The sequence below is a fragment of the Protopterus annectens genome, chromosome 5.part0 (assembly GCF_019279795.1).
Source record: "Protopterus annectens isolate FY-2018-M chromosome 5.part0, PAN1.0, whole genome shotgun sequence".
Classification (NCBI taxonomy): domain Eukaryota; kingdom Metazoa; phylum Chordata; order Ceratodontiformes; family Protopteridae; genus Protopterus; species Protopterus annectens.
In genome coordinates, this window is record NC_056735.1 from 722217437 (window position 1) to 722240582 (window position 23146).

Below are 23146 nucleotides of genomic sequence, written 5' to 3' on the forward strand. Positions count from 1 at the left end.
TTATATTTGATTTTGGCCTTTAATGCGATGGGCTGGACTGGTCTTAATGAGATGGCATCCATTGGTTGCCTTTTGAGACTAAGATCAGGAAATAAGTAATTTATTGGTGGAAATGTATTTACCATTGGTTGGTTGACTTCTTCTGTAGGTTTTACATGATTGGTAAGTTTATAATCTGATCTTTTTTTTCTTATATACTTATTAGGTTTTAAATTAAATTTGGTTTTATATTCACACATTCTGATTTTTTGATTCATTTGTTTTGTGTATTATGTTTATATGTATTACACTTTCATATTAGTTTTGACTGTCACATGATTTGATTTACCTATTTAAGCTGGATTGTTTTTAGGGATTTTTATCTGATGAAGTCTAGTAACTATTTATGAGACGAAAGTGCTTGTTTTTGCAATAAAGTCTTCTCCTAGATTTTGGCCTCAGTTTGTTTTTCATTTTAATGGTAACAATACTTAGGCATTTCTCTTCTTGAAAGTAAGTGTGCATTAGGCCCAGCTAAGCTAAGCTAGGATGACCTCTGGCTTTCCTGCAACCCATGCTAGGTTGAATGGGTTGAATTCCAGGTGAAATGCATGATGTTTCCTAAAAGCTACATGCAATGTATGGTGAGGTACTTCTGTGTTACACAAATTCCATGCCTGTTTCAAATGCTAGAACATACCTCACAGTGCAAATGATAGCTTTTTTGAGTTTATGCTCATAATTGTACATTCTCTGTAATATAGTAATAGTTTGACTACATGATGGCAGGGATATTCATGTCATTCTGTTCTCCACCCCCAAAGAAATCAGCATGCCAGTGTTGCTGAAATTGTATTGTACTTTTTACATACAGTACACTATCACACTTTGCATAACAAACATAAACAAGCAAACTACCATTACAACTGTACAAAACGAAGGGTGCAAAGAGAATAGTCACTGGTGCATGATACAATCTAGACCAGCTGCAACTGCAAAGTTGTGGTCGTTTCCAATACACAGGCATTGAATGAATGCTGATCTGTTCGCTGCTCACAGATCCATGATCTGCTCTGTTGTCTCGTTCACTCTTCACTTCGTACAGTGTGGTTGTCTGTATTGACATCTGTTTAAATGTAGCAATATGCAAGCATGCTTCTGCTTGAAATTTGGTGTTCATTACACTTGTTGCTTGCAGGGATTGTATCTGATTTTCTCATGACCTTGCTTTGAATAGGATTAAGCAAGTACGAGAAAATGAATGAATAAATGAATAATCAGCATTCTTTCTTTTCTTTTATTTCTGAATGAATGCACAGACACATAGGATAAAAAATAAAATAAGTAAAATGGGGACAGCACTGTTAAAAGTATAGACTGACAGCGACAACATGCATTTATTAATTAATAGTCAGTACTATTTTTGAATGCTTAACTTGTACTGTCCTGGCATGTGCAGTCTGCAACTAATACTTGGTGGCTAATTCCATTTGAGGAACTGAAATTTATTACTTGCATTGTTTATGGCCTTGAAATCTCTTCTCAGCCAGTGACGAGTTCACCAGAAATTCTTCGTTTTAACTTCAGACATATATGGCAAAGGAATCTTTAGTGCTGCTGTGTCTTTTCAATGAAATTCTAACCTTTACTGGGTTAGGGGCACATTATCTATTTTCCTTTAAAGGCTACTTAGCATATTTGCTCATGAAACAATTTTAGCCAAGCCATATAGCCCCTTATTTTTTGGTGACATTTTTTAAATTAATTTGAATAGATGAATGCATGATTTAATAAAAACTAATACACATAAGGGGACTCTGTTTTTAAGTGAAACATACATGTCTCACCAAAAGAATTACAATCATGCTCATAAAGCTGTCAAAAATCCACAAACTGAAGTCCCTACAAAGCTGCATTAAAACTTAACTTAGAAACTAGTGTTTTGGTACAGTTGGCTTCCTAAATACAAACAAGAACAACTACCCTATCTAGGGAAGATGTGAAAAGCAAATTGTGCATTTGGAAGCCTAAGTAACAAGAAAAATCTTAAATCCCTCAAATTAGAATCATGACTGCTTTGAAAATGCTGAACAATAGGGTTTGCTTCAGAATGATTATATAAATCCCTAGTATGATCTAAAAACCTTTAGCCTAACTTGCCTAGAAGTTTACCCAAAATAAAATTTAACATGTACACCTTAGGGCATATACTACACCTACCTGATAACAATTTCTAATGCTGAGAAGGTCAAACCTCTGGCCATTGACATAATGTTAAATGACGTCATCCCAGTAGGGACAGCCTGATTACCACTTACACTCTTGTTCATTGGACGTTAATAGCTTACCCAAATTTCCAGTTGCCCCAAAGCATTGTCTGCTTAAATGACTTGATCAAGGACAGGGCAGGGCATATTAATGAGACAAAATCAGAGATATTCTGCAAAAGAAGAGACAAATCAGAGTAGAATACTTTAAATCCCTTAAAAGGTTATCAGAATAACAGGATTTGCATCAACATGCATTTATGAACCACAAAGTTCTGAACACTGACAAACTGAGATCCTGAGTGCTCTACCACAATAAAACAAAACAAAAAAAAAAAAAATAAATAAAAAAGTTAAAGGGGGCCTGGCATTTGGTGCGAGGATTAAGCTGTTGCTTCATATAACTAAGGTACTGGGTTTGGCCCTGAGCAGGTTTCTTATACACAGTACTCCTAATTGGGGCATTTCATACACACACACACACACACACACACACACACACACACACACACACACACACACACACACACACACACACACACACACACACACACACCTGGAATTCTCGTCCTCTCAACTTCACTGCTCTGGGATTCTCTATACTCTGTATCCTACACATTACTGTCAGGCAATCTATGCTTGGTACACAAGGCATCCTTGGAGCCAACTCTGATGGACCTTTTGGTCATCTGCAAAATGAAAAGCATCAGAACCAGTAGATCCAAGGATTTAAATTTTGCTTATGACATAAATAAGAGATGTTGATGAGACAGATATATGTCTCAGAGGATCCCCATGCTCTGGAACAGGCTCCCCATTCATGTGAAGCAGGGTCCATCTCTAACCCTATTTAAGTATAACCTTGACCAGTGGATAAGAAATCAGAACTTCCCCCAGGGTTTGTCCCCCATGTCTCTTACAGACAGAGACAGACAGTAATGTCCAAACTAACATACCCTCCTATACACATATAACCTCTTGAAACTTCCTAATTAACACACCCCTCTTAATAAACACCCATGATACATATGGACACAGTTCTGTTGGATTGTACGGCTAGGCTTATAAGAGCCCTACTGTTGGTCATTAACTTAGTATAGAACTACGAATTTCTTATTTAGCTGTGAATAAATTTAACAGCATGAAATATGAGTTTAATGTTAATATTTTAACTATGAATACATTTTTATTTAGCTTGCTTTTAGCAAGGGGTCAGGTGTGAAATGCAGTACTTTTGGGCTACAACAGTTTGTCTTGCACTTAGTGCAGAAGAGTACACCTATGAGCTTCTTCCTGTGAGTGTGATTTGATTCCTCTCAGCCTTCAATTGTCATCATGTGACTCTGACAAATTACTTCATTAGACAGTAGTCCTGGGCTGCTCTACTAAAGGGATGCTTCTGTTCCATGGGCTTCCGCAGGCTGTTAGTAAATGCATTAACACTTTTCTTTTAAATCCTGCACTCTTTACAAAGATGCTAATAAGCACTTCACTATATGCTGTTTGAGTATGAATCTCAGCATGACTCTTGTAGTTTAATTGGTTGCCAAATGTATTTTGACTAAATGTGAGTTTCAAGGGATGAGATATTTACTGTTTGTCATCATAAGTACATTTTCAATGAAAATGTGTTTTTTTTAGAAATCAGTTGTCAGGTTTTTTTTTTTTTTGTAAAATTTGAAGCAAAAGTTTAAAATGAAATCAAAATCTCTGTGATAATTGTAAAAGCAAATAAGAAAATAGTATATTTGCTGACAGGTTAGAATAGTGTTTATGGTAATCGGGGAGAGACAGCCAAGCAATGGGATATTGCTGTTAGGGGGCCTGATTCATTACACTGCGTATTGCTCCATTTTCCCCTGATCTGAATTTGTTGACTCTGGAGGTGTATGCTGCAACAAGGTCAGACTTGTACTCAGTGATATCATATGGGATATTTGTTCTTGATGACAAAGAAGACATAGGGAAGTTAAAAATGAGATGTAGGCATTCTGCATGCATGTAAGCCCCCACCCCCCCAAAAAAAAGTAAGTTGCATGTAGTAATAGTTCTGTATGACTTGTGGATTGTTCAACAAAAGCTGCTGTAGCATTTACATTGAGCCTGATTCCAAAAGACCTGCTCTCGGTGTAAGTGACCACTTACACTGAAAGCAGGTGTTTTGGAATCTGTCCCCCATAGCAAACCTGTTTATAGATTAAGTCTCTTGGATTCAGGGCAGACTTACACTGAGAGCAAGTGTTTTGGAATCTGGCCCATTGTCTTGAATTGTTCAGCTTTATTAACTGCACTAAATAAATGAATGCTTTCATTAACAGGCCTGGATTATATAATGCAGTTTAAACATGCTACATTTTAATAGGCTAAACATGCTGTATTTCAGTAATATAATTTTTGAAATACCTTCTTTACAGCCTCCATTATTTGCAAAATGGATGGCATTTGTCAGGTCATATAGTCTGCATTATTTGGGGTGCTGGTCAAAACCATCTGGTTTTTAACCTCCAGTATGTAGTTATTGTTGCATATTACTGTGACACAGCCTCTCTACAACATCAGACTGTAAAGGATTACTGCATTTAGTTAAAAAACTGTTACATGGCAGTTAGCACAGTGGACCAAAGTTCCTTTGTTAATGTGCAGATTCCTGCGGCAATTTGCGGGTGCAAGACTTGGATCTTTCCACCTTCATTTACCTACTGTTGTCATTGTTTGACAGCCACTCCCTATTGCACAACTGATCTCCTTCAGGAAATATTATGGCAATGCCACCAGCAATTTATTCTTCAAGGGCAACAGGCACTGCATTTATAGATGAAACACTAAAGCAAAATTGCTTGCAAGTAGTAACCAATGCATTAGTAATAGTTCTCTTTAATGTGGAATTATTTAGATTACTTTTACTTCTCCAGAAATTGTGCATATTGACTTAGAATATATCACAGAGTGGTTAATATTTCTTATGCCCTCATAAATATTATTTTATTGAAACTATGCTACATGTCTGGATTACATGGTATAATATGGTGCTAGTGATCTTTAAACAATTTCATGTAGTTCATTCCAAGCTACCAATAAAGTACATGCAATTTATTTTGCAGGACTACAGTGTGTGTGTGTGTGTGTGTGTGTGTGTGTGTGTGTGCACGTGTGCGTGTATGTGAATTAAGTTTAAATACTTTGGTTACTGTGTATGTGTGAATCAAATTTGAAATGTGACTTTGTTCGTTATTATTGTTAGTTTTTTGACATAGACATATGAGAAGGATGAAAACAACAATGTCACCATAATTACTGGTTTTGGAGGGATGTCTATGGATAAAAATGTGCACACAATTTGCCAATGGCCAGATGCATTTTCAATGGATGCTACTTTCAATGCATTTTTAAAGAATTTGAGTTCCAAGGGAAGAGAAGGTTACTGTTGCTTATGCTGTCTCATTTTGGTGTGAGACTGTTTTATTTTGTTTTGTTCTGTTTAGTAAATGGCCATCAGTTTTTGTTATATAAAATTTGAAATAAATGTTTTAAATCAAATCTTTGTAATCATAATAAACGTAAAGAAGAAAACTGTATGCTCACTGAGACATTTGAACAGTGTTTATGTTAACTGGGGAGAGACAGCCAAGTGATGTGACGCTGGAATGGCTTGGGAGGGGGCAGCTGGTACATTGCCCTGCCTAGGGCTCCATTTGACCATGATCCAGCTCTATGTATGTGTCATTGTTTTTAGGATCAGATATTTATTTGTTCCTCCTAATCTTTTCAAGCTGGTGGTTTAAGAGGCAAATAGTGTGTTTTAGTTAATAAGTAGTGTCCGTGTTGCTCAGTTGTAAATCATTACATGGATTACTCCTCAAAGTGTATCTTATAAGCTCCATGTTCCTCACTGTTCCACACTGAAAGGGTCTGTCAGACATTCAGTGTTAAGAATTGTTACAACTGATCTCCATGGCAAATAATACTGATCATATTAATTCATTAAACAAAAGTTTTACATGTATAAATTAAAATATTTAAACCAACCTTTGAGCTTCCTAGTTGAATTTGTTAGTAAGCTGTTTGTATGTGTTCCACACTGTGCCCATTTCTTCCACATTAAGAGAGGCAGTGTTCCATACATTGGATATAAAAGGTTGGAAGCTATTGTAGGTCATTAATTACAGTTAGCATTTTTATTGGAGGTAATGCATGTTAATTCACTTTCTCTTATTTTGGTATTTTCTCATGTTAAAAGTGCCAACACATAAACAAGTGTCCCTGAATATGTAAAGATTTGCCTCTGATTTTGAAAGTAAATGAGTGAGAGCTATGGTTAGCATTTTTCACAATGAGTTGTACAGCTAATGCCCCTTTTTGATCACTTTTGAAAGTAGTTTAATGGCTATTCTTGGCAAGGGGTATAGCAATATATTGACTATCAAGAGTAGTTTTTAAGTAAGTGATACATCAAGCATCTGGGAGAGGTGTTAGGAGAGCCGCTTAGTGAGGTCACAAATATGTTCCTAGTACAGCCCCACATTATGGTTGCATTTGGGGGCAATTTGAGTTTAGTATGCATTAACACAACTGCTAATCATTGGGTTTAGGGTCAAAACCTAGAATCACACCTCTCAACTTCGTAGCACAAAAAATCTGTATAAAGCCTAAAATAAAGGGGAGATAAAGATCCAAAAATAAAGATAATTTTAAATATTGCTCTTGTAAAGTTAGAAAGTTGTTAGAAATACAGGATTTATGTTAGCATGGAATTTCTGAAGGATGTGAAGTCTAAAACTTAAATGTATGTTATTATTTAGTGACTTCAATCCTCTGTGATTTGCCAGAAAACCACACATATTATGAGGAACAGACCAAAAATATGAAGCAAAAATCTATAGAGTCTGCAAAAATCTGGACAGCTGAGAGGTATTCCTGGGAGGTACCTAATAAAAAAAGGTGGCATAAATAGAAAGTGGTGGCAAAACGATGTCTGCTGCACAAATCCTTGATGTTATTCCTGTGTGTTGCTTAGATGGAGAGTTGCTATGGGTCCAATAAAGGTTTTCATCCAAGAATGATTTTGTTAATATGTTGTACTCGAAAGATAACATTTTTATTATTTTTTGTCATTGTTTCACAGACATGGCAGTGTGTAGAAATTGAGATTATATTGATATCAGATAGTTATGAAGGCAGAGGAGGCGTTTGTGGAACTTTCAGTGCCAAGAGTGTTTGACAAAATTGGAAAGGGGCATTGGAGCCCTTAGTGGGAGAACTTTCTGCAGCCAGTCCTTTGGTTGCTCCACCTATACTCCTTGCCAGGTAATGTGGGGAGTGTGGGCAATACAGAAGAGGACAGCCAGTAGGTGGAGACAATTAATAGGTATTTGGATGGGTTTCTTGAGGTGTTGCTAGAAAAAGGTAGGGTTTGACTTTTTGACATGGTATAGAGAAGGGCTTTGGGAATGGTGTGCAAGCTAGCACAGGTTCCAGGAATGAAGCCTTAAACTCAGGATCCCCATACCTCCAGTCTTCTCTCAACTCTCTTGACTGAGTCAGCAGCTGGGGTTTGGACAAGGCAGTGCTGCTATAAAGTCAGAGGCAAATTTAGCAGTGAGTGTAGTGTAGGCACTGAACTCAGCCTTCCTGGAGTGGCTGTTACATTGCAAATCCCCAGTGTGATAAATAATTAAATTTATCAGGAATATTATATTAACCTTTTCAACCTGTTTTATGCTGACAGCATCCAGTGGCTTGTGAAGGCAGAGGGGCAAGGAGCCACAGACATAGCAGCTGCTCTAGTTGCTCTAAGGAAAAGACAAATAAATAATTTCCAGATGAGAAAGTGGGACAATTAGTCCTCAGGTTTCATTTATTACATGGCAGTAGTTATGGAAAAGATACACAGCAAGCCTTGCCTTTGCTCTCATGGATGTGATATGATCAGAAGTTTCAGAAATAAGGGCAGATCATGCCTACTAAACCTGGTTGACTTCTTTGAGACAGTCACCAAGGCCATAGACGAGGGAAAGGTGGTTCACACAGCCTACCTTGACCTTGCCAAGGCTTTCCACACCATTCCCCACTTGGGTATTACAGGAAAAACTCACCAGCCTGAACATAAACCCCTACGTCATGAGATGGGTTGCCAACTGGCTTACAGACAGAACTCACACGGTAAGAATAGCGGGCTCCAGGTCCGATTCTAAACCAGTCACAAGTGGTGTCCCACAAGGCTCGGTCCTGGGACCCCTACTGTTCGGCATATACTTCTCAGAAGTACAGGCAAACACAGGAAGACTATGGCTAACTAAGTTTGCCGATGACTGCAAACTGGGAGCCATAATTGACTCTCCGGCTGACATGGACATTTTCCAAAAGTGCCTTACTGAGACGGACACCTGGTGTCAAAGTCATGGCCTCAAGCTAAATGCCAAAAAATGCATAGACATCCTATATGGGAAAAAGAAAATACCCACGAATTACCACATAGGTGGCAGCCCCTTAATACAGAAGAGGTAATAAGAGATCTGGGGACCTAGGTAGATAGTAATCTATCCTTTGACAATCATATTGCCAAGGTAGTTAGGAAATCCTTCTATGTGGCCCATCTATTTACTAAAGGGTTTGCATCTAGAAATAAAGAGGTTATAGTGCCCCTCTACTCGTCACTGATTATACCCATCATAGAGTACAATGCTCCATTTGGGATGTACCTCACAAGACACTTTCAACAGCTGGAAAGACCACAAAAGTACCTCACCAAGAGGATTACTGGTCTCAAACATATGTCCTATCCAGCCCAACTGAAAAAACTCTGGCTGTACTCAGTGGCATATCGCTTACTCAGAGGTGATCTCTGCCTGACTTACAAAGCCATGTCCAGCTCAGAATTGATGGACATGCTCCACCTAAAAAACTCCAAGTCACTGTGAGCCACGCGCTCTAGTGAGCTAAACCATGCCACAACAATAAATAGAACATGCTGGAGGGATAGATTCCTGTCACAGAGACTCCCCATGCTTTGAAACAAAATTCCAAATTACATCAGGCAGAGCCTCTCACTAACACTCATCAAGAGAAACCTTGACGAGTGGATGGGTAACAGAAAATACATCCCTGGGATCACTTCATTGGCTCTTCTTGACAGAGGATCAGTTAATTAATCAATGGGGAGGCGAAAGCCGACACACTCTGACTAGGCTTATAAATGCCCTCAGGCAGATAGCCTAGTACCTGCCTATGAACCTATAAATAAGGCTCTGCAGTGGAATGAGCATCATTTGGACTTATGGTTTAATGTCATGATTGATAGGCCTCAAACCCAGGCTCCTGGTGGATGACAGGAGCAGGGAGATGATGGAAAGGCATACTGGGCTTTTAATACTGGAAAATGCCCTTGGGTCACCTGCCACTTTGCCCAATTTTATACACAGTGTGGTAAAGGGCACTCAGCTTTGAAATATTGGGTTAAAACAAGACTGGCACTTGGTGTGATTTTGCAGGGGTGGGGAGTGGGATGCTAAGCATTTTATCTGTACACTGGGCAGCCAACCAAGCAGCACTTTCAGACCTTCCAGGAAATCATTCATTTTGAGGCTTTCGGCACAAGTAGAGTTACACATTCTCCCATCAAGGTGGATGTCCTGGCCAATGAATTAAGGCACTATCCCAATGGACAAGTTGCTAGATTTTTGTTATGGGATTTTTTTATTTGGATTTTCTATTTATTCTGAAGCATCTTCAAGCAGTTTATTCTGCAAGAATTTACAATCAGTTGTAGGTAAAGAGGAACTAGTTCAAAAATTATTTGATAAGGAGGTAGCTGCAAGGGGGGGGGGGGCAGGCCTCTTTAAGGAACTCCCTTTGGTTCTTTTCAAATTTCTTCACTTGTGGTTGTTCAAAAAAAAAAGAGAGAGAGAGAAAGGGGAGTTTAGATTGATATGTCACCTTTCTTTCCCCAAGGTTCCTCAGTCAATGATTTCATCAGTAAGGATGAATCCTGGATCCACCATGGCAATTTGAGCCATTAAAAAACTCAGGATCCATGGCTGGTGAAAATGGATATTGAAGCCTCTTTTTGCTTACTTTCCTTATGCAACTGTGATTGGCCACTGTTAGGCATGAGCTTTAGGAGGCAGTTTTACTTTGATATGCCATGCCAGTGGGGTGTGCAGTGGTTTGTGCATGTTTGAGAAATTCAGCACAGCCTTGCAGTAGTGTTAGGAGCAGAAAGTCCCATAGCAGACAGGTGTCCACTATTTCAATGATTTCTTACTCAGTGGCTCAGTTAATGTGGGAAAGGATGGCTCACTTCATTGAGCTATGTAAGCAACTCAAGATACCACTTGCGGAGGATAAGACTGAGGGTCCATTTAAGCCACTGACTTTTTGGGGTTGGACATTTATGTCATCTCAGTACTGGTTAAGTTGCCAAAAACCAAGTTAGGTCAATTAAAGAGATGATTAACTGCTTTGTGAGGGCTCACAAGGTAAGGATTCAGATGGCTATGGAGATGATGGGTCTTTATAGTTTTACCTGCTGAGCAGTGTCCCCAAGTGGAGCAGTTACCAGATCTCTGTTCAATTTGTTAAAGGGGACCATAGCTGAGAGTGACTAAGACAGTGAAAGTTAATCTGTGGTTATGATACATCTTTGTTATTCAGCTCAGTAGTGTTTTCCTATGGGAGGAGGACTTCATGACTTCTGAGGCTCGTTTTCCACCTATTTACTGATATGGCCAGAGTCCAGGGAATGGGCTTGTATTTGGATGGCAAATGGTTTGCCATGGCATGGATAGAATCATGGCCAAAGGAGACTTGAAGAGACATTATATTTTAGAACTTAATGCCAATCTGGGCAACCATCATAATGTAGCAGGAGAATTTCATGAACAAATAGGTGGTGTTTTATTTAGACAATCAAACAATGGCCTGGGTGTTGGTGAAAAAGGCATCCAGGTTGCCCTGGTCTAGACCTTTGTTAGGTTGTTAGCACTTCATAGTCTTCAGATCCTTCAGATCTTCTTGACTTTTTCCTGCTAGGGACTTTCAAGGAAAATGCAATTGTACTGTTTACAGACAGATTTTCCTGCTTGCATATATCCAGATTTCATGAGTTGGTATCAGAAGCATTGGAATTCCACACCATTATCCTGCCATAGATGTGGCTCACTGGAGAAGAGTGATGTAACAGCTGTTAAAGAGCTCTTTGTCAGGCAACACCAGGAAGTCCAACAGGGCTGGCTAGCAGGGTTTTTGGAGATACTAAGATAGCTTGCCTCAGTGGGGGAGGTCATGACCTTTGTCACTGGTAAAGCAATATCTAGGTGTTTAGAAAATGAGGCAGTTCAGATCATTTGGAATAAGTTAGCAGCCCTGGTTGATATATGAAGGTCAAAATATATTTAAGTATAGATTAAAGTAACCAGTCCATTATGACTGACATAGATTTAAATGGGATGCCCTTACTAATAAAGTAAGGAATTACTGCTTGCTGAATACAGGTACACTAAATTTGTTGGCATTATGTTTAAGCCTGTGGAACAAGCACAGGGCTTTATTCTGACTGAGCTCTTGCTGAAGAATGAGTATGTCTTTATAGAGAGATATGATGGAACCAATGTCTGGGTCACTGGAAATTTAGTGAGTCATAAGGCATTAAAACCTGCCTTCACATCATAAAAGTAGATGCTGAGGAGTAGGAGATGTAGGACAGACCATTGAGAACTGCACCAGGGAAAAGGAACCTCTAACCCTTACACTTTAATTTCTGCTGTTGAGCCTGTTGGATATCCAGCATTAATATTAAGTTGTACAAACTTGGTGATAATACCTGCATGAGAATCTGCAATGAAGGCTTAGTTAGGTCCCGGTAAGAAGTATGGATGGTATAACCATACCCCTCAATCTCTTAGAGCTAGACAAAGCCATAAATAATGGGGGGACAAAGGCCCCAAAACAGGGACATTTGTAAATAGTGTTCTTATAAACTTAAATACTTGATGGAAAAACAAGTTTTACACTAGCGTGTGCTTTCTGAAGGGTATGACATCTGAAACTCAAATGTCTATCATTATTTTCTGTCTTCAAGCAATCTTCAATGATTTGTCAGTGATTTGTCAGAAAACCATAATTTTATGAGGAACATACCAAAAATTTGAGGCAAATTTGTCAGAAAAACAGAATTTTATGAGGAACATACCAAAAATTTGAGGCAAAACTCTGGACATTTTGCAAAAATCTGTACAGTTGGGAGGTATGCATGCATATTGGATGTATAAGTGCTCCTTTTGATGGACAATAAGCTGAAATCACCTAGAAGCAGCATATTGGGTTTGAAAGATATTTTTCCAATTAGTCCAGGTATAAATTATGATTGACAATCAATGCTAAAGATGACTTATAATCTGCAAGGATGTGGTAGTTGATTTTAAGTGTGACCACAACCTCATATTAGCTGATTTTAAGGGTGACTGCGACCTCACAAATCCTAAAATTGATGTTTGGTGGAATCTAACATGAGAAGAAAGTGCCATGGATAAATAAAGTTATTGGTGGGTCTTAATTAATGATAAGTGATGTACCCAGGTATAGAGGGAATGCTATCAGTACATTGTAATCAAGCTTCAGTATAGATGGAGATGTGCTCAAGGTTCAGGAACTCCTCAAATTCAGCATTTTTTTTAATTTAAATTCCAGACATTAGGCAGTGCCATCTTAACCTAAATTAAACTGGTATTTGCTAAGCTGGTATGCCCATAAATAATGTTGATGATACCATCACAAAAAGACACATCTATAGCAAATATTGTTTGTGAGCTGAGAAAAAATATGCATAAGTTATGTATTCTACTGTGACAGCAAACTCTGGGTAAATGAGAATAAGAAAACATTTGCAAATCTTTGACGAATAAGGAAGTCATGTGAGGTGATGAACAGTTAGATGGTACACTTTTGCTAACTGGTTTGCCACTGAGAGTTTTAATGGCTTCTGATAGCTTGGAATTTTTGCAAACTCATTTCTCTCCTCTTCCTGCTCAAGCTTCACAGAAATGCTCTTGATTATGTTAAAATTACATCTGCCATCTGACGTTATGGTAGACATAGAGAGTGTTTTTAATTTTGGAGGTACATGATTCTCCCACAGTTATACTATCATTCTTCTAGGATTAGGTTTATCTGTGAGGGGACTCTTTCTACTCTACAAGCCTTCACAGAACAGTTTCTGCAAGTTAATTCTACAAAGTTCATTTCACTATTAACACTAGACTGGTTGACCAAAGTTAGTAGATGGAATCTGGTGCTTGGACATTTAGCACCACAGGTTTCTCTACAAAAAGAATTGTCCAACCCTTATTACAAGATGTTGTGCTGAATGCTTATCAGCTATGTGTAGTCAGGTTAAATGATTTCTGAAACAGTCCTGTCAAGACAAAACTTGGGGAACAATGCAGTTCAGATCATGGCATGCAGACTGTGAACATTCCCCTTACTCAACTAACTAGAGAACTAAATTCTAATTCAGTTAATAGGGAAGTCAAGATGCTTCTGGCAAATAGAAAGAGATCTCCTTTACAAACTAACAAAAATATTAATAACCCGAAAATATGGGAAAAGGTCTTCAATATTATATTAGCATGATACTGATTTTAGGAATATATTAAATATAGGAAGCATTTCATGTAGATATTGTATAAATGGTTTGTAGTAGTTATAGTGTATTATGTGTGTGATGTTTATTGTATTTTTTGTAATGTTTTTGGAAAATATATTTCAATAAAAATTTATTATGGGAAAAAAAAAAGAAAGAGATCTCCTTTACAAGTGTAAGTTATACAACAACTAATAATACATTTCTTTAAACTGGATGACAGAAATGTTGTTACAAATATAACAGTAATTTATGTTCTACATGTAGTGAAATATCTGTAAGTTATGAAGTTTATTTATTTATTTATTCCTTTATTTGCATTGTTTCTGTGCTGGTTCTGAGTCAGATCACATCTGTAGAGAGCCATTTTAATAAACACACACACTTACATAGCTACCACCCGACTGTAGGATGTTTGACAATGCAGTATGCAGGATGACTGTTGCTGCTATACAAAGAAAATATATTTGTCGAGTTTCATTTTTTTGTGGGCATATACAAAACTGGCATATAGAGGACTATATCCCCCTGCACTCATAGTCTTAAAATAATTACCTCTCGGTAAACTCACCATGGGGTAAGGAGAAACTGTCACCTTACAATGACCTTCTGGATGAAACTTGAAGTCAATAAACTAGCCAAAAACAAGTTGAATATGAGGTTTACTTAATCTACTCTGTCATATGAATAAATTAATGAAAAGGTGAAATTCTTAATGAGAAGCATCACTACAAGAATACATAAATAAATAAATAAATAAATAAATGCTTAGTGGAGACAGTTGGGGTACTCCATCAAGAACACAGCGTATTGGTTTGCAGACACTTCTCTACAGAGTCAGACAGATAGTGAAACTAACCCAGAATAAGATTCCATACCTTAAGTCATTTGAAGGCATGTTAAAGGAACCTCTGTATACTGCTTAGAAAAGGGAGAACATAATAAAAACCTAAATATCTAAAACTTCAGCAAAATTAAGACTATTGTGTTTTCCAAAAATGATATGAAGACAAGAGAACATGAAGTTTGAAATAAAGTATGACCAGTTTATTAGAAATGTGAGGAAGTTTTTCGAACACAGATATGTGGTAGTCAGTACTAGCAGAGCTGCATCAGGGTCATCTAGCAGCCAGTGGCGCTCTCTGATCTGATGTCCCTTAACTTTAAGTTAAAGAGCAAAAAAAATAAAAGTGTGCCCCACTTCTCTCCTAAGGAGGAGCACCAGGTCCTCAAAAAAAAACGAAAAAAAAAAAAAACAAGCAACTTGCTACAACTTACACAACATGCAAAGCACTAAAGCAATCGAAAATTAATGTCAGTGCTGAAATTGTGCATGCCCAGGGAGGCAGCCTGCCCCCCTTCGTCCCAAACTAGCTATGCTTCTGAGTGCTAGAGACACTTTTCCATAGGAGGACGTGAGTTCAGCTATGGTAATATAATTAAAAAAATCATCAAAGTGAGAGAAGGCAGTAATTGATTTTATTTGCAAACTTCTTCTTCTTCTGGCTTTTACCGGTTAGAGGTCGCCACAGCGGATCACCTTGTCCGCTCATGATTGGCAGTGGAGTTTTACGGTGTCGAGTTGCCAGCCCAGTGCCCAACCTTCCACAGAAGGCTCACACATGCACACACTCACACCTAGGGCCAATTTAGAGTGTCCAATCCACCTGCAGCATGTCTTTGGGATGTGGGAGGAAACCCATACAACTACAGGGAGGACATGCAGACTCCGCACAGAAGGCACCCCAGCCGAGGATCGAACCGGAGAACCTCTTGCTGTGACGCAGCAATGCTAACCACTGCACCACCATGGCCGGCCTTGATTTTATTTGCAAACAAATTCCACAATTTAGTTTACCAATATTGTCTGTAACTAACTAGTTTGAAACATCACAGTAATTTCTCAGCATTATCTGGCCACTTGGGTATCATGCAAGGCTTCCTGAAGCTTTTTAGATTGAGAGGATGAATAATAAGGAAGTAGTAAAGTGCGCATGCGCACACACACACACACACACACACACACACACACACACACACACACACACACACACACACATAGACACACACAAATTTGCTTCTTCGTAAAATGTTTCATACATCCTCAGAATAGAGGATCCCCCTTTCCTGAAGATGTTTTAAGAAAAACATTCCAAAACATAGTATCCTACACCACACAACAGAAGTATCTTGGTGTAATTCTAAACTAGTATCATTCCTTTCATACTTATGCACACTCTCAGATCAACAAGGTAATGTCACAACTAGGATTGTCTATAAAATTTCTCACCTGTTAACTAAAGACACAAGGAATGTTATAGTGAACAATGTAGTCATTCCAAGATTAAAATATACATTACCCTTTATTTCACTCTTTTCACAACAGAACATTGCTATATTACAATCAGCTGAAAGAAACTTCTGTGCTTTAATTCTTCAGACCCAGGAATGAGCATTGTTGCACCTTATTCAGGAAGACTATCCAGGTTCTCACACAAGCAAAAACTCAATTTTGGTTAAATGCTCTCACCTTCAAACTGCTAAAATGTAGCTACTGCTCTCCTTTGAAACATCTCCTCTTATACATGTGCCACCTTGGAAAAAGCTTTTTACAAGTTGTCTTCCTACTGTGGAACTCTCTCCCTACTGAGCACCATAAGCTTTCAGACCTTTTAATGTTCTGCAACCAACTAAAAAACACCTAATAAAGCAATACAAACGCAAGAGTTTTGATGATGCAGGTTAGTATCCCCACACTCCCCTACTTCCATACCATCATGTTCAGAATTTCCCCAGTAAGTATATATATATATATATATATATATATATATATATATATATATTCACTATACAATCTCGAAATACTGAAATGTCAAATTTCAGTAGTTCGAGACTGAATAGTCGAAAAACCACATACACGTAAACCCACAATCACGAACACTACAATCACGACCATTCACACACACACACAAACCAGGACATAATCACACACACACATGCTCCTACCTAACTAAAACATAACAACACACACAAACACACTTCACCTACACCCCCCCCCCCCTACTTATATATTCTAACTCCGAGGTCACACTAAACACACAAACACACAACAAACACCACCGCACACACTCACACACAATAAAATCCCTACCTATTATCCCCAAACACACAACACTTACCTGAAACCCCAGATAAATCCACAAACTGCACTACACTTCACAAACACGATTCCACGATAGTGGCGGATTCGACATTTCCGGATTCGGCATAGTGTAGTTTCGCTTAACTGCACTTTCCACTATTCGGTCTTGACGTACTGAATTTCGACATTTCAGTACGTTGAGATTGTCTAGTATATCCATATATGTATATATATCTATATATATACATATATATATATATATATATATATATATATATATATATATATATATATATATATGTATATATATGTGTGTGTGTGTGTGTGTGTGTGTGTGTGTGTGTAAAGAAAAAAAGAAGAGGGCAAGATATTTGAACTTATTGCCCCATGTTTTCCTTCCATATTCTATTTTTGGTAAATAAACAATAACCATTTAAAATCTCAGGATGCAAGTTGCTGAGTCTTAAGATGTAGAGACCAAATCGCTGAACATTTGGACTTACATATACATGTTCTGTTTTCTCAGAGGTGTGGTAATTTCAGAGTTGGTAAATGTAAGTTTGGGGAATATGGGGGAACTTGCCTCCCACATTGGGGGTGCAGGGGCTTATTCCCTGCAAAAGAATGGGGTTGGGAGGTTGGTATAATGGTTAAGGTGTTTACCTTACAGACACAAGGTGCAGGGTTTGATTCTCACACAGGGTACTTGGCTATGCTTAAAATGGTCCACAGGGTCGGTTAGCCTAGTACTAATCTAATCTAAAACAGATATATTCAGTACTTACTCTTTTCCTGTTTTTCATTTTTTTATGTTTCTGGACTCAGCAATGTGAGGCTTAAGATGCCAATTAGAAGCCCAAATACTAAATAAACTGGAGTCTGGTATTACTAGTAAACACACAAATGCACTATAAATCTGGGGAGAACTGGAGTTTTAATTATCAGATAAATAAGGGGGGGGGGTTGCTCCGTAGCTTTCCTTTAACCAGGTAAGAGTAAATAAAATTCTCTGTAATATAGAGGAGAACCATGCACCCAGAGACTGATGGTCACTGAATTATAAATCATAATCAGAAGTCATGTGTCTTTTATTACTTGTGCAGCTTAATTTCTAGTTCAGATACTTATTTACTTTTAGCAAGCATTCACATCCACATTTATAAACTGAATAAAATGAAAGAGTGCTGGATGGCTTACCAGCTGTTATGGTCCTTCCATACAAGATGGGGTTTACAAACAGTACCAGCAGCAGTGGTGCGTAGGTTGTGGTGTAGTGGGGAATTGCATGCTCCAGTCCATCCTCACAGCTGGTAAGAATAAAATAAAATGAAAGTTTATTACAGGAGTTCAGGTAGGATGGTGTTTTTTAAGACACAAGTAATGACTGCAACATCTGATTGATAAGCCTAGTCACGTAATTACATGTTAAATTCCACTGATGCCATTGCATATTGCGTGTTTGTGTGTTTGTGTGTGTGTGTGTGTGTGTGTGTGTGTGTGTGTGTGTGTGTGTGTGTTTTATTTTGCAGGACTTAGTTGTTATGCATTAATGTATTTTGCTTTATCCTAGCAATGGATGACAACCAACCAATTTATGTCAGACAATCATGTTTGACTGTGACACCAGTCAATTTCAGGACCCACGCAGATGCTCATAACCACCACACAAACAGAGGCATTTTGAATGGTTGCCAGTTTAACTACCTGCATGACTTTGTAATGTTGGAGGAAGCTAAAACAGGGAGAACATGCAGTTTCTACTCAAATGGTACCTCAGCTGGGAAATGAACCATAGAACCAAGAGACATGAAAAGCATTATTAACCACTGCACTTCTAAGCTTTTATTTGGATGAAATGCAACATTCTTTCTCAGAGTTTGAGAGCTGTGGTGGTGAAGTACAAAAATTTAGAGAAGTCATTTCTGAAATCTTAAATAACCCATATTAAGTACGTGTAGTACTTTTATCACAGGTAAATTCAAACATGGATTAGCAGAATCTTGAATATGAAGTCAACTAAATGGAAGTGATTGCAACAGTAGCAGAATATGCAGTTAGAATTCATTAATATTCTGATTAAAATGTTACAGATGTTTTATGAACTGTATTTGTTTTTACACTTAATGAGCAAGATGCCATGGAGTAGTTGTATTTATGACATTTGTTTTACTTTAGCTGTCCCCTCTCCTCAGGAGCTCTTGTGGCAAAGAGTTCCATCACTTCCTTCAAACCCTCTCCTCCTAAATTTAGTATATATATTTATTTAGGTTACTGCATTGCCCAGTTAGGTCAGGCTCATTTTCAGTGGAAGCCTGGGAATAAAACTTTCTAATATTTTGTCAGGCACAAACATATGTGGATATAACAACAAAATACAATGCATTCTGAAATACAGATCTCAAAAAATAAAGGGAAAATGAAAACTGTTATGTGGTAAGGTTAACAAAGCTATAAAGATACAACTGTAATAGGAAACATTAACCACATAATAGACCAAACATTATACTTGACAGGCAGCATACACAAATTTGTTTCATTTTTCAAAGAAAATGCAAAGTCGTTTGGTTTTAAGGAAGAATGGAAATTGCTAAGCTGAAGGAGACAACACAGGGAAGAGACAGAAAGGAGGAAGATGTGAAAGGAGGAAGACATGTTGTACAGGAAGGAATGGTAGAAAGGAAGAGGAAATGGAGAGGGGTGAGTATGGAGTACATGACGTTTCACAGCGTAAGGTCATTAGCTGCTACTGGCAATATATTATGTTATCACTATACAGGAAGAAAGAGATTTAAGCATTTAGTATGCTGAGATACTTAACTTAGCCCACATTTGGATCGCTTGTAATCCCTAGTCATTATCTCATTGCCTGTGAAATCACATCCATTCAGTTAGCTCTTTCTCAGTGATGCCATGTGGCAGGCTAGTTCCAGTACCAGTGATGCCAAATGGCAGGCTAGTTCCAGTGCCATTGATGCCATGTGGCAGGCTAGTTCCAGTGCCAATGATATGTGGCAGGATAATTCCAGTGCCAATGATGTCATGTGGCAGGCTAGGTCCAGCGTTAATGATGCCATGTGGCAGGCTAGTGCCAGTGCCAGTGATGCCACATGGAAGGCTATTTCCAGTGCCAATGATGCCATGTGGCAGGCTAATTCCAGTGCCAATGATGTCATGTGGCGGGCTAGTCCCAGTGGCAGTGATGCCACATGGCAGGCTAATTCCAGTGCTATTGATGCCATATGGCAGCCTAGTTCCAGTGCCAATGCACCTATGTAGTCTGCAGGGGACCGCATGTGTTCCAGCTCTACAGCTTACTCACAGTCACAGCTGTGCTATTAACTATGTTGACTTCCTATCATTATTGAAGAATGACAACAGTTTAAGAACACAATTTATAGCTGGCCAGCAAGTGGCATGCTTCAGTTTCTGAATGCAACACACTTGCATCACCAGAAGAAACCAATGAATGACTACACTGCATTGTGCTATATATTTAAGAAACATATGGAAACAAAGCATAAAATGTGTAGCCAGTCCTTATGTACAGTTCTTTTATAGAAAAGCAAGGTTTCACTTTTATAGAAGTCCTGTGCTAACACCTATAGCACAATACACCATTATCCCTCTCCCTTTTTTAAGGTAAAAATGCCGAGTTTACTAATGTAAAATGGTAGTTGAATGCTCATTTGGTGAGGCAGTAAATTCTGTAGTTGTACAGAACTCAATTTAACTAGGAATAACTCATTATTTATAAGGAAAGACGATGACATGATTTTATAACCATCTGTGATCTTCTGAGTTCTGGCAAGGATTCTTTATTCTTTAGAACTTTTATGTTCATTTGTTTATGCAGCAATGTCTTGAGTAGAGGCAGAAAACAAATCATGACTGGAAAATAACTCACAGTCCACATTTAGCATTGGCCATTACAATAGTAAATGATTTATCTTCTTCAGAAGTGCTACTGCCCCTTATACAGAGAGGGTATAGATCGCAGTTGTTCAGAATGTCTCTCGAATGAAACTCTCAAATCACTTCCTTGAATTTGCTTGTCTTTTGATCCCAAAAACCACATCAAACTACACAAGCTTCATCTCAAGTGATATAAATCGAATGACACCTTAAACTTTATATAACATTAATTATTAACATCACATATGGATTTATATTCTCAATTTTTAGTACGAGTTGTTTTAGCTGAAGCATGCTATCATTCTTTAGAGGAAACATAACATTTAAACTTGTATTAAAAAATGACAGTTATGTGAGATTAGACTTTAACTTGTGAGGGTGTCAACGACGCACTGATTATTTGATATCATTCCCATATTCTCTTTTGTATATGTAAGCAGCCACATATTTTATAAATTACTATGTAGCCTAACAAGCCCTTTTAGTGTCATTTTTATGTTTCTAGTATTAAGTTTAGTAGTACATTACTAGACCATGTCACAATTTGAAAAAGTGTGCCACTTAACATAAGCTTAATCTCATTAATGATTAGCTTTTAATGATATGAGTGGTTTAACCACTTAAACTTTAAATGAAATTAAATTGCTTCAATTGCATATATAGCTAAAATAATTAATCTAAGGGAACTAGTAACCATTTGAAGTAAGGAAAGAAAAAAATGATTTACTTTGTAAAAAAATAGTATTTAGCACATGTTCTTTACTATTCAAGTACTTCTTTAAATTACTAAATATTCATAACCATGAAATTAATTATTTTCATTTATCTTTCAGTTTTTTACTGTTTTTGTCCTTTATTGACCATCCATTCCTTATTGCATTTCTCTTCAGAGATGTTGATGGACTCCAGTCCATTTCTTCTGTTTTCTCTAGAATTTTATTTTTCTGTATAAAGTATATTGCGTCTTCCAAGCTGTTAAATGTCTTCCTTCTGAGAGGTGGATCCTTATTTGTGCTGGAAACAAAATTTGCGCTTTAATATTGTTTTTCTTTAAGCTTTTAATAACTGGCACATATGTTTTTCTTTTTGGCATAACTAATGTTGAATAGTCATTCTCAAATGTTATAATGTTTTCATTAATTTTAACATAATAATTAGTCCATGGTGCTCCTTATCTTGACTTGAGAAAAATCTTATGATCACTGATCTTGGTGAAGGTGTTTTTTTTTAAGATGCGTTGGAACATGATCTATGATCCCTTTCAATAGCAAAGGAAAAAGCTTTAGGCAGGTTCAAAGTCTTAAGTCAGCCAAGTATTAAGGAATTGAATCATACCGTCTCCCTCTTATTTTTCAGGAGTTCCATAAATCCTAATGTTGTTTCTTCTGGATCAGTTCACTAAAGTCTTCTATTTTTTTTTCAAGAATAAGTTTTTTTGTTTCAGAAGAAATTTGGTATTATTCTCATTTTCAAGCATTTTTCCAACTAAATTAGACATTGCCTCTTTTATACTCGAAATTTGTGATGATTATTGTTTAAGAGCATCACTCAGGATCACCACTTGCTTTTTACATTCCTCTTTAATATTGTCCATTTTGATTTCTAGTTTATATATCTTCATGGATAGTTCATTGATGTTACTGAGTATAAATTGTATGTCTCTTTTCATTGTATTGTTCTGTACACTGGGCTTAGAGTGGCTCATTCCGAGACAGTTCTTTTGAGTTTTCTTAACAGGAAAAAGCTTTTTTTTTTTTTTTTTTTTTTTTTTTGCAGAAAATCTTTCATAAGTTGTTTAACTATACATCCACTGTATTTTGAAATGTTTTCTTTGAGTTTTTCTGTAAAAATCAGAGATGTTAAAATGAAGCAAAAAAAAAACAGTGCTGTTAACTGCTCACTATCTTGGCCACAACCCTTTAAAATGGCAGTTGTTAATAGTGTGCATATTTTAATCTATCTAGTTAGCCAGGTAGGTGAGCATGTCTAAAGACTAGTTCATGGGCAATACATATAGTGGTAACATAAGGGATACACACATATATATATATATATATATATATATATATATATATATATATTTACCAAAATTAAAACAAAACAAAAAAAAAACAATTTTTATGTAGGAGGCTATAGGTCTCTGCCCCCACATTCTCAGAAATTAAATATACTAACTCCAGTATCACCACACAAACTTGAAGAAAGGGAAAA

The 23146-nt window shown here is 37.4% G+C and overlaps 1 protein-coding gene across 1 annotated transcript in view; it reads right to left on the reverse strand.

Moving 5' to 3' along the window:
• GPR143 (G protein-coupled receptor 143) overlaps positions 1 to 23146 on the reverse strand; it is a 1080305-nt gene that overhangs the window by 374060 nt on the left and 683099 nt on the right. The window contains exon 5 of the mRNA XM_044072570.1: positions 18221 to 18330. Coding sequence (XP_043928505.1) covers positions 18221 to 18330 — 110 coding nt within the window. The remainder of the gene's footprint in view (positions 1 to 18220; positions 18331 to 23146) is intronic.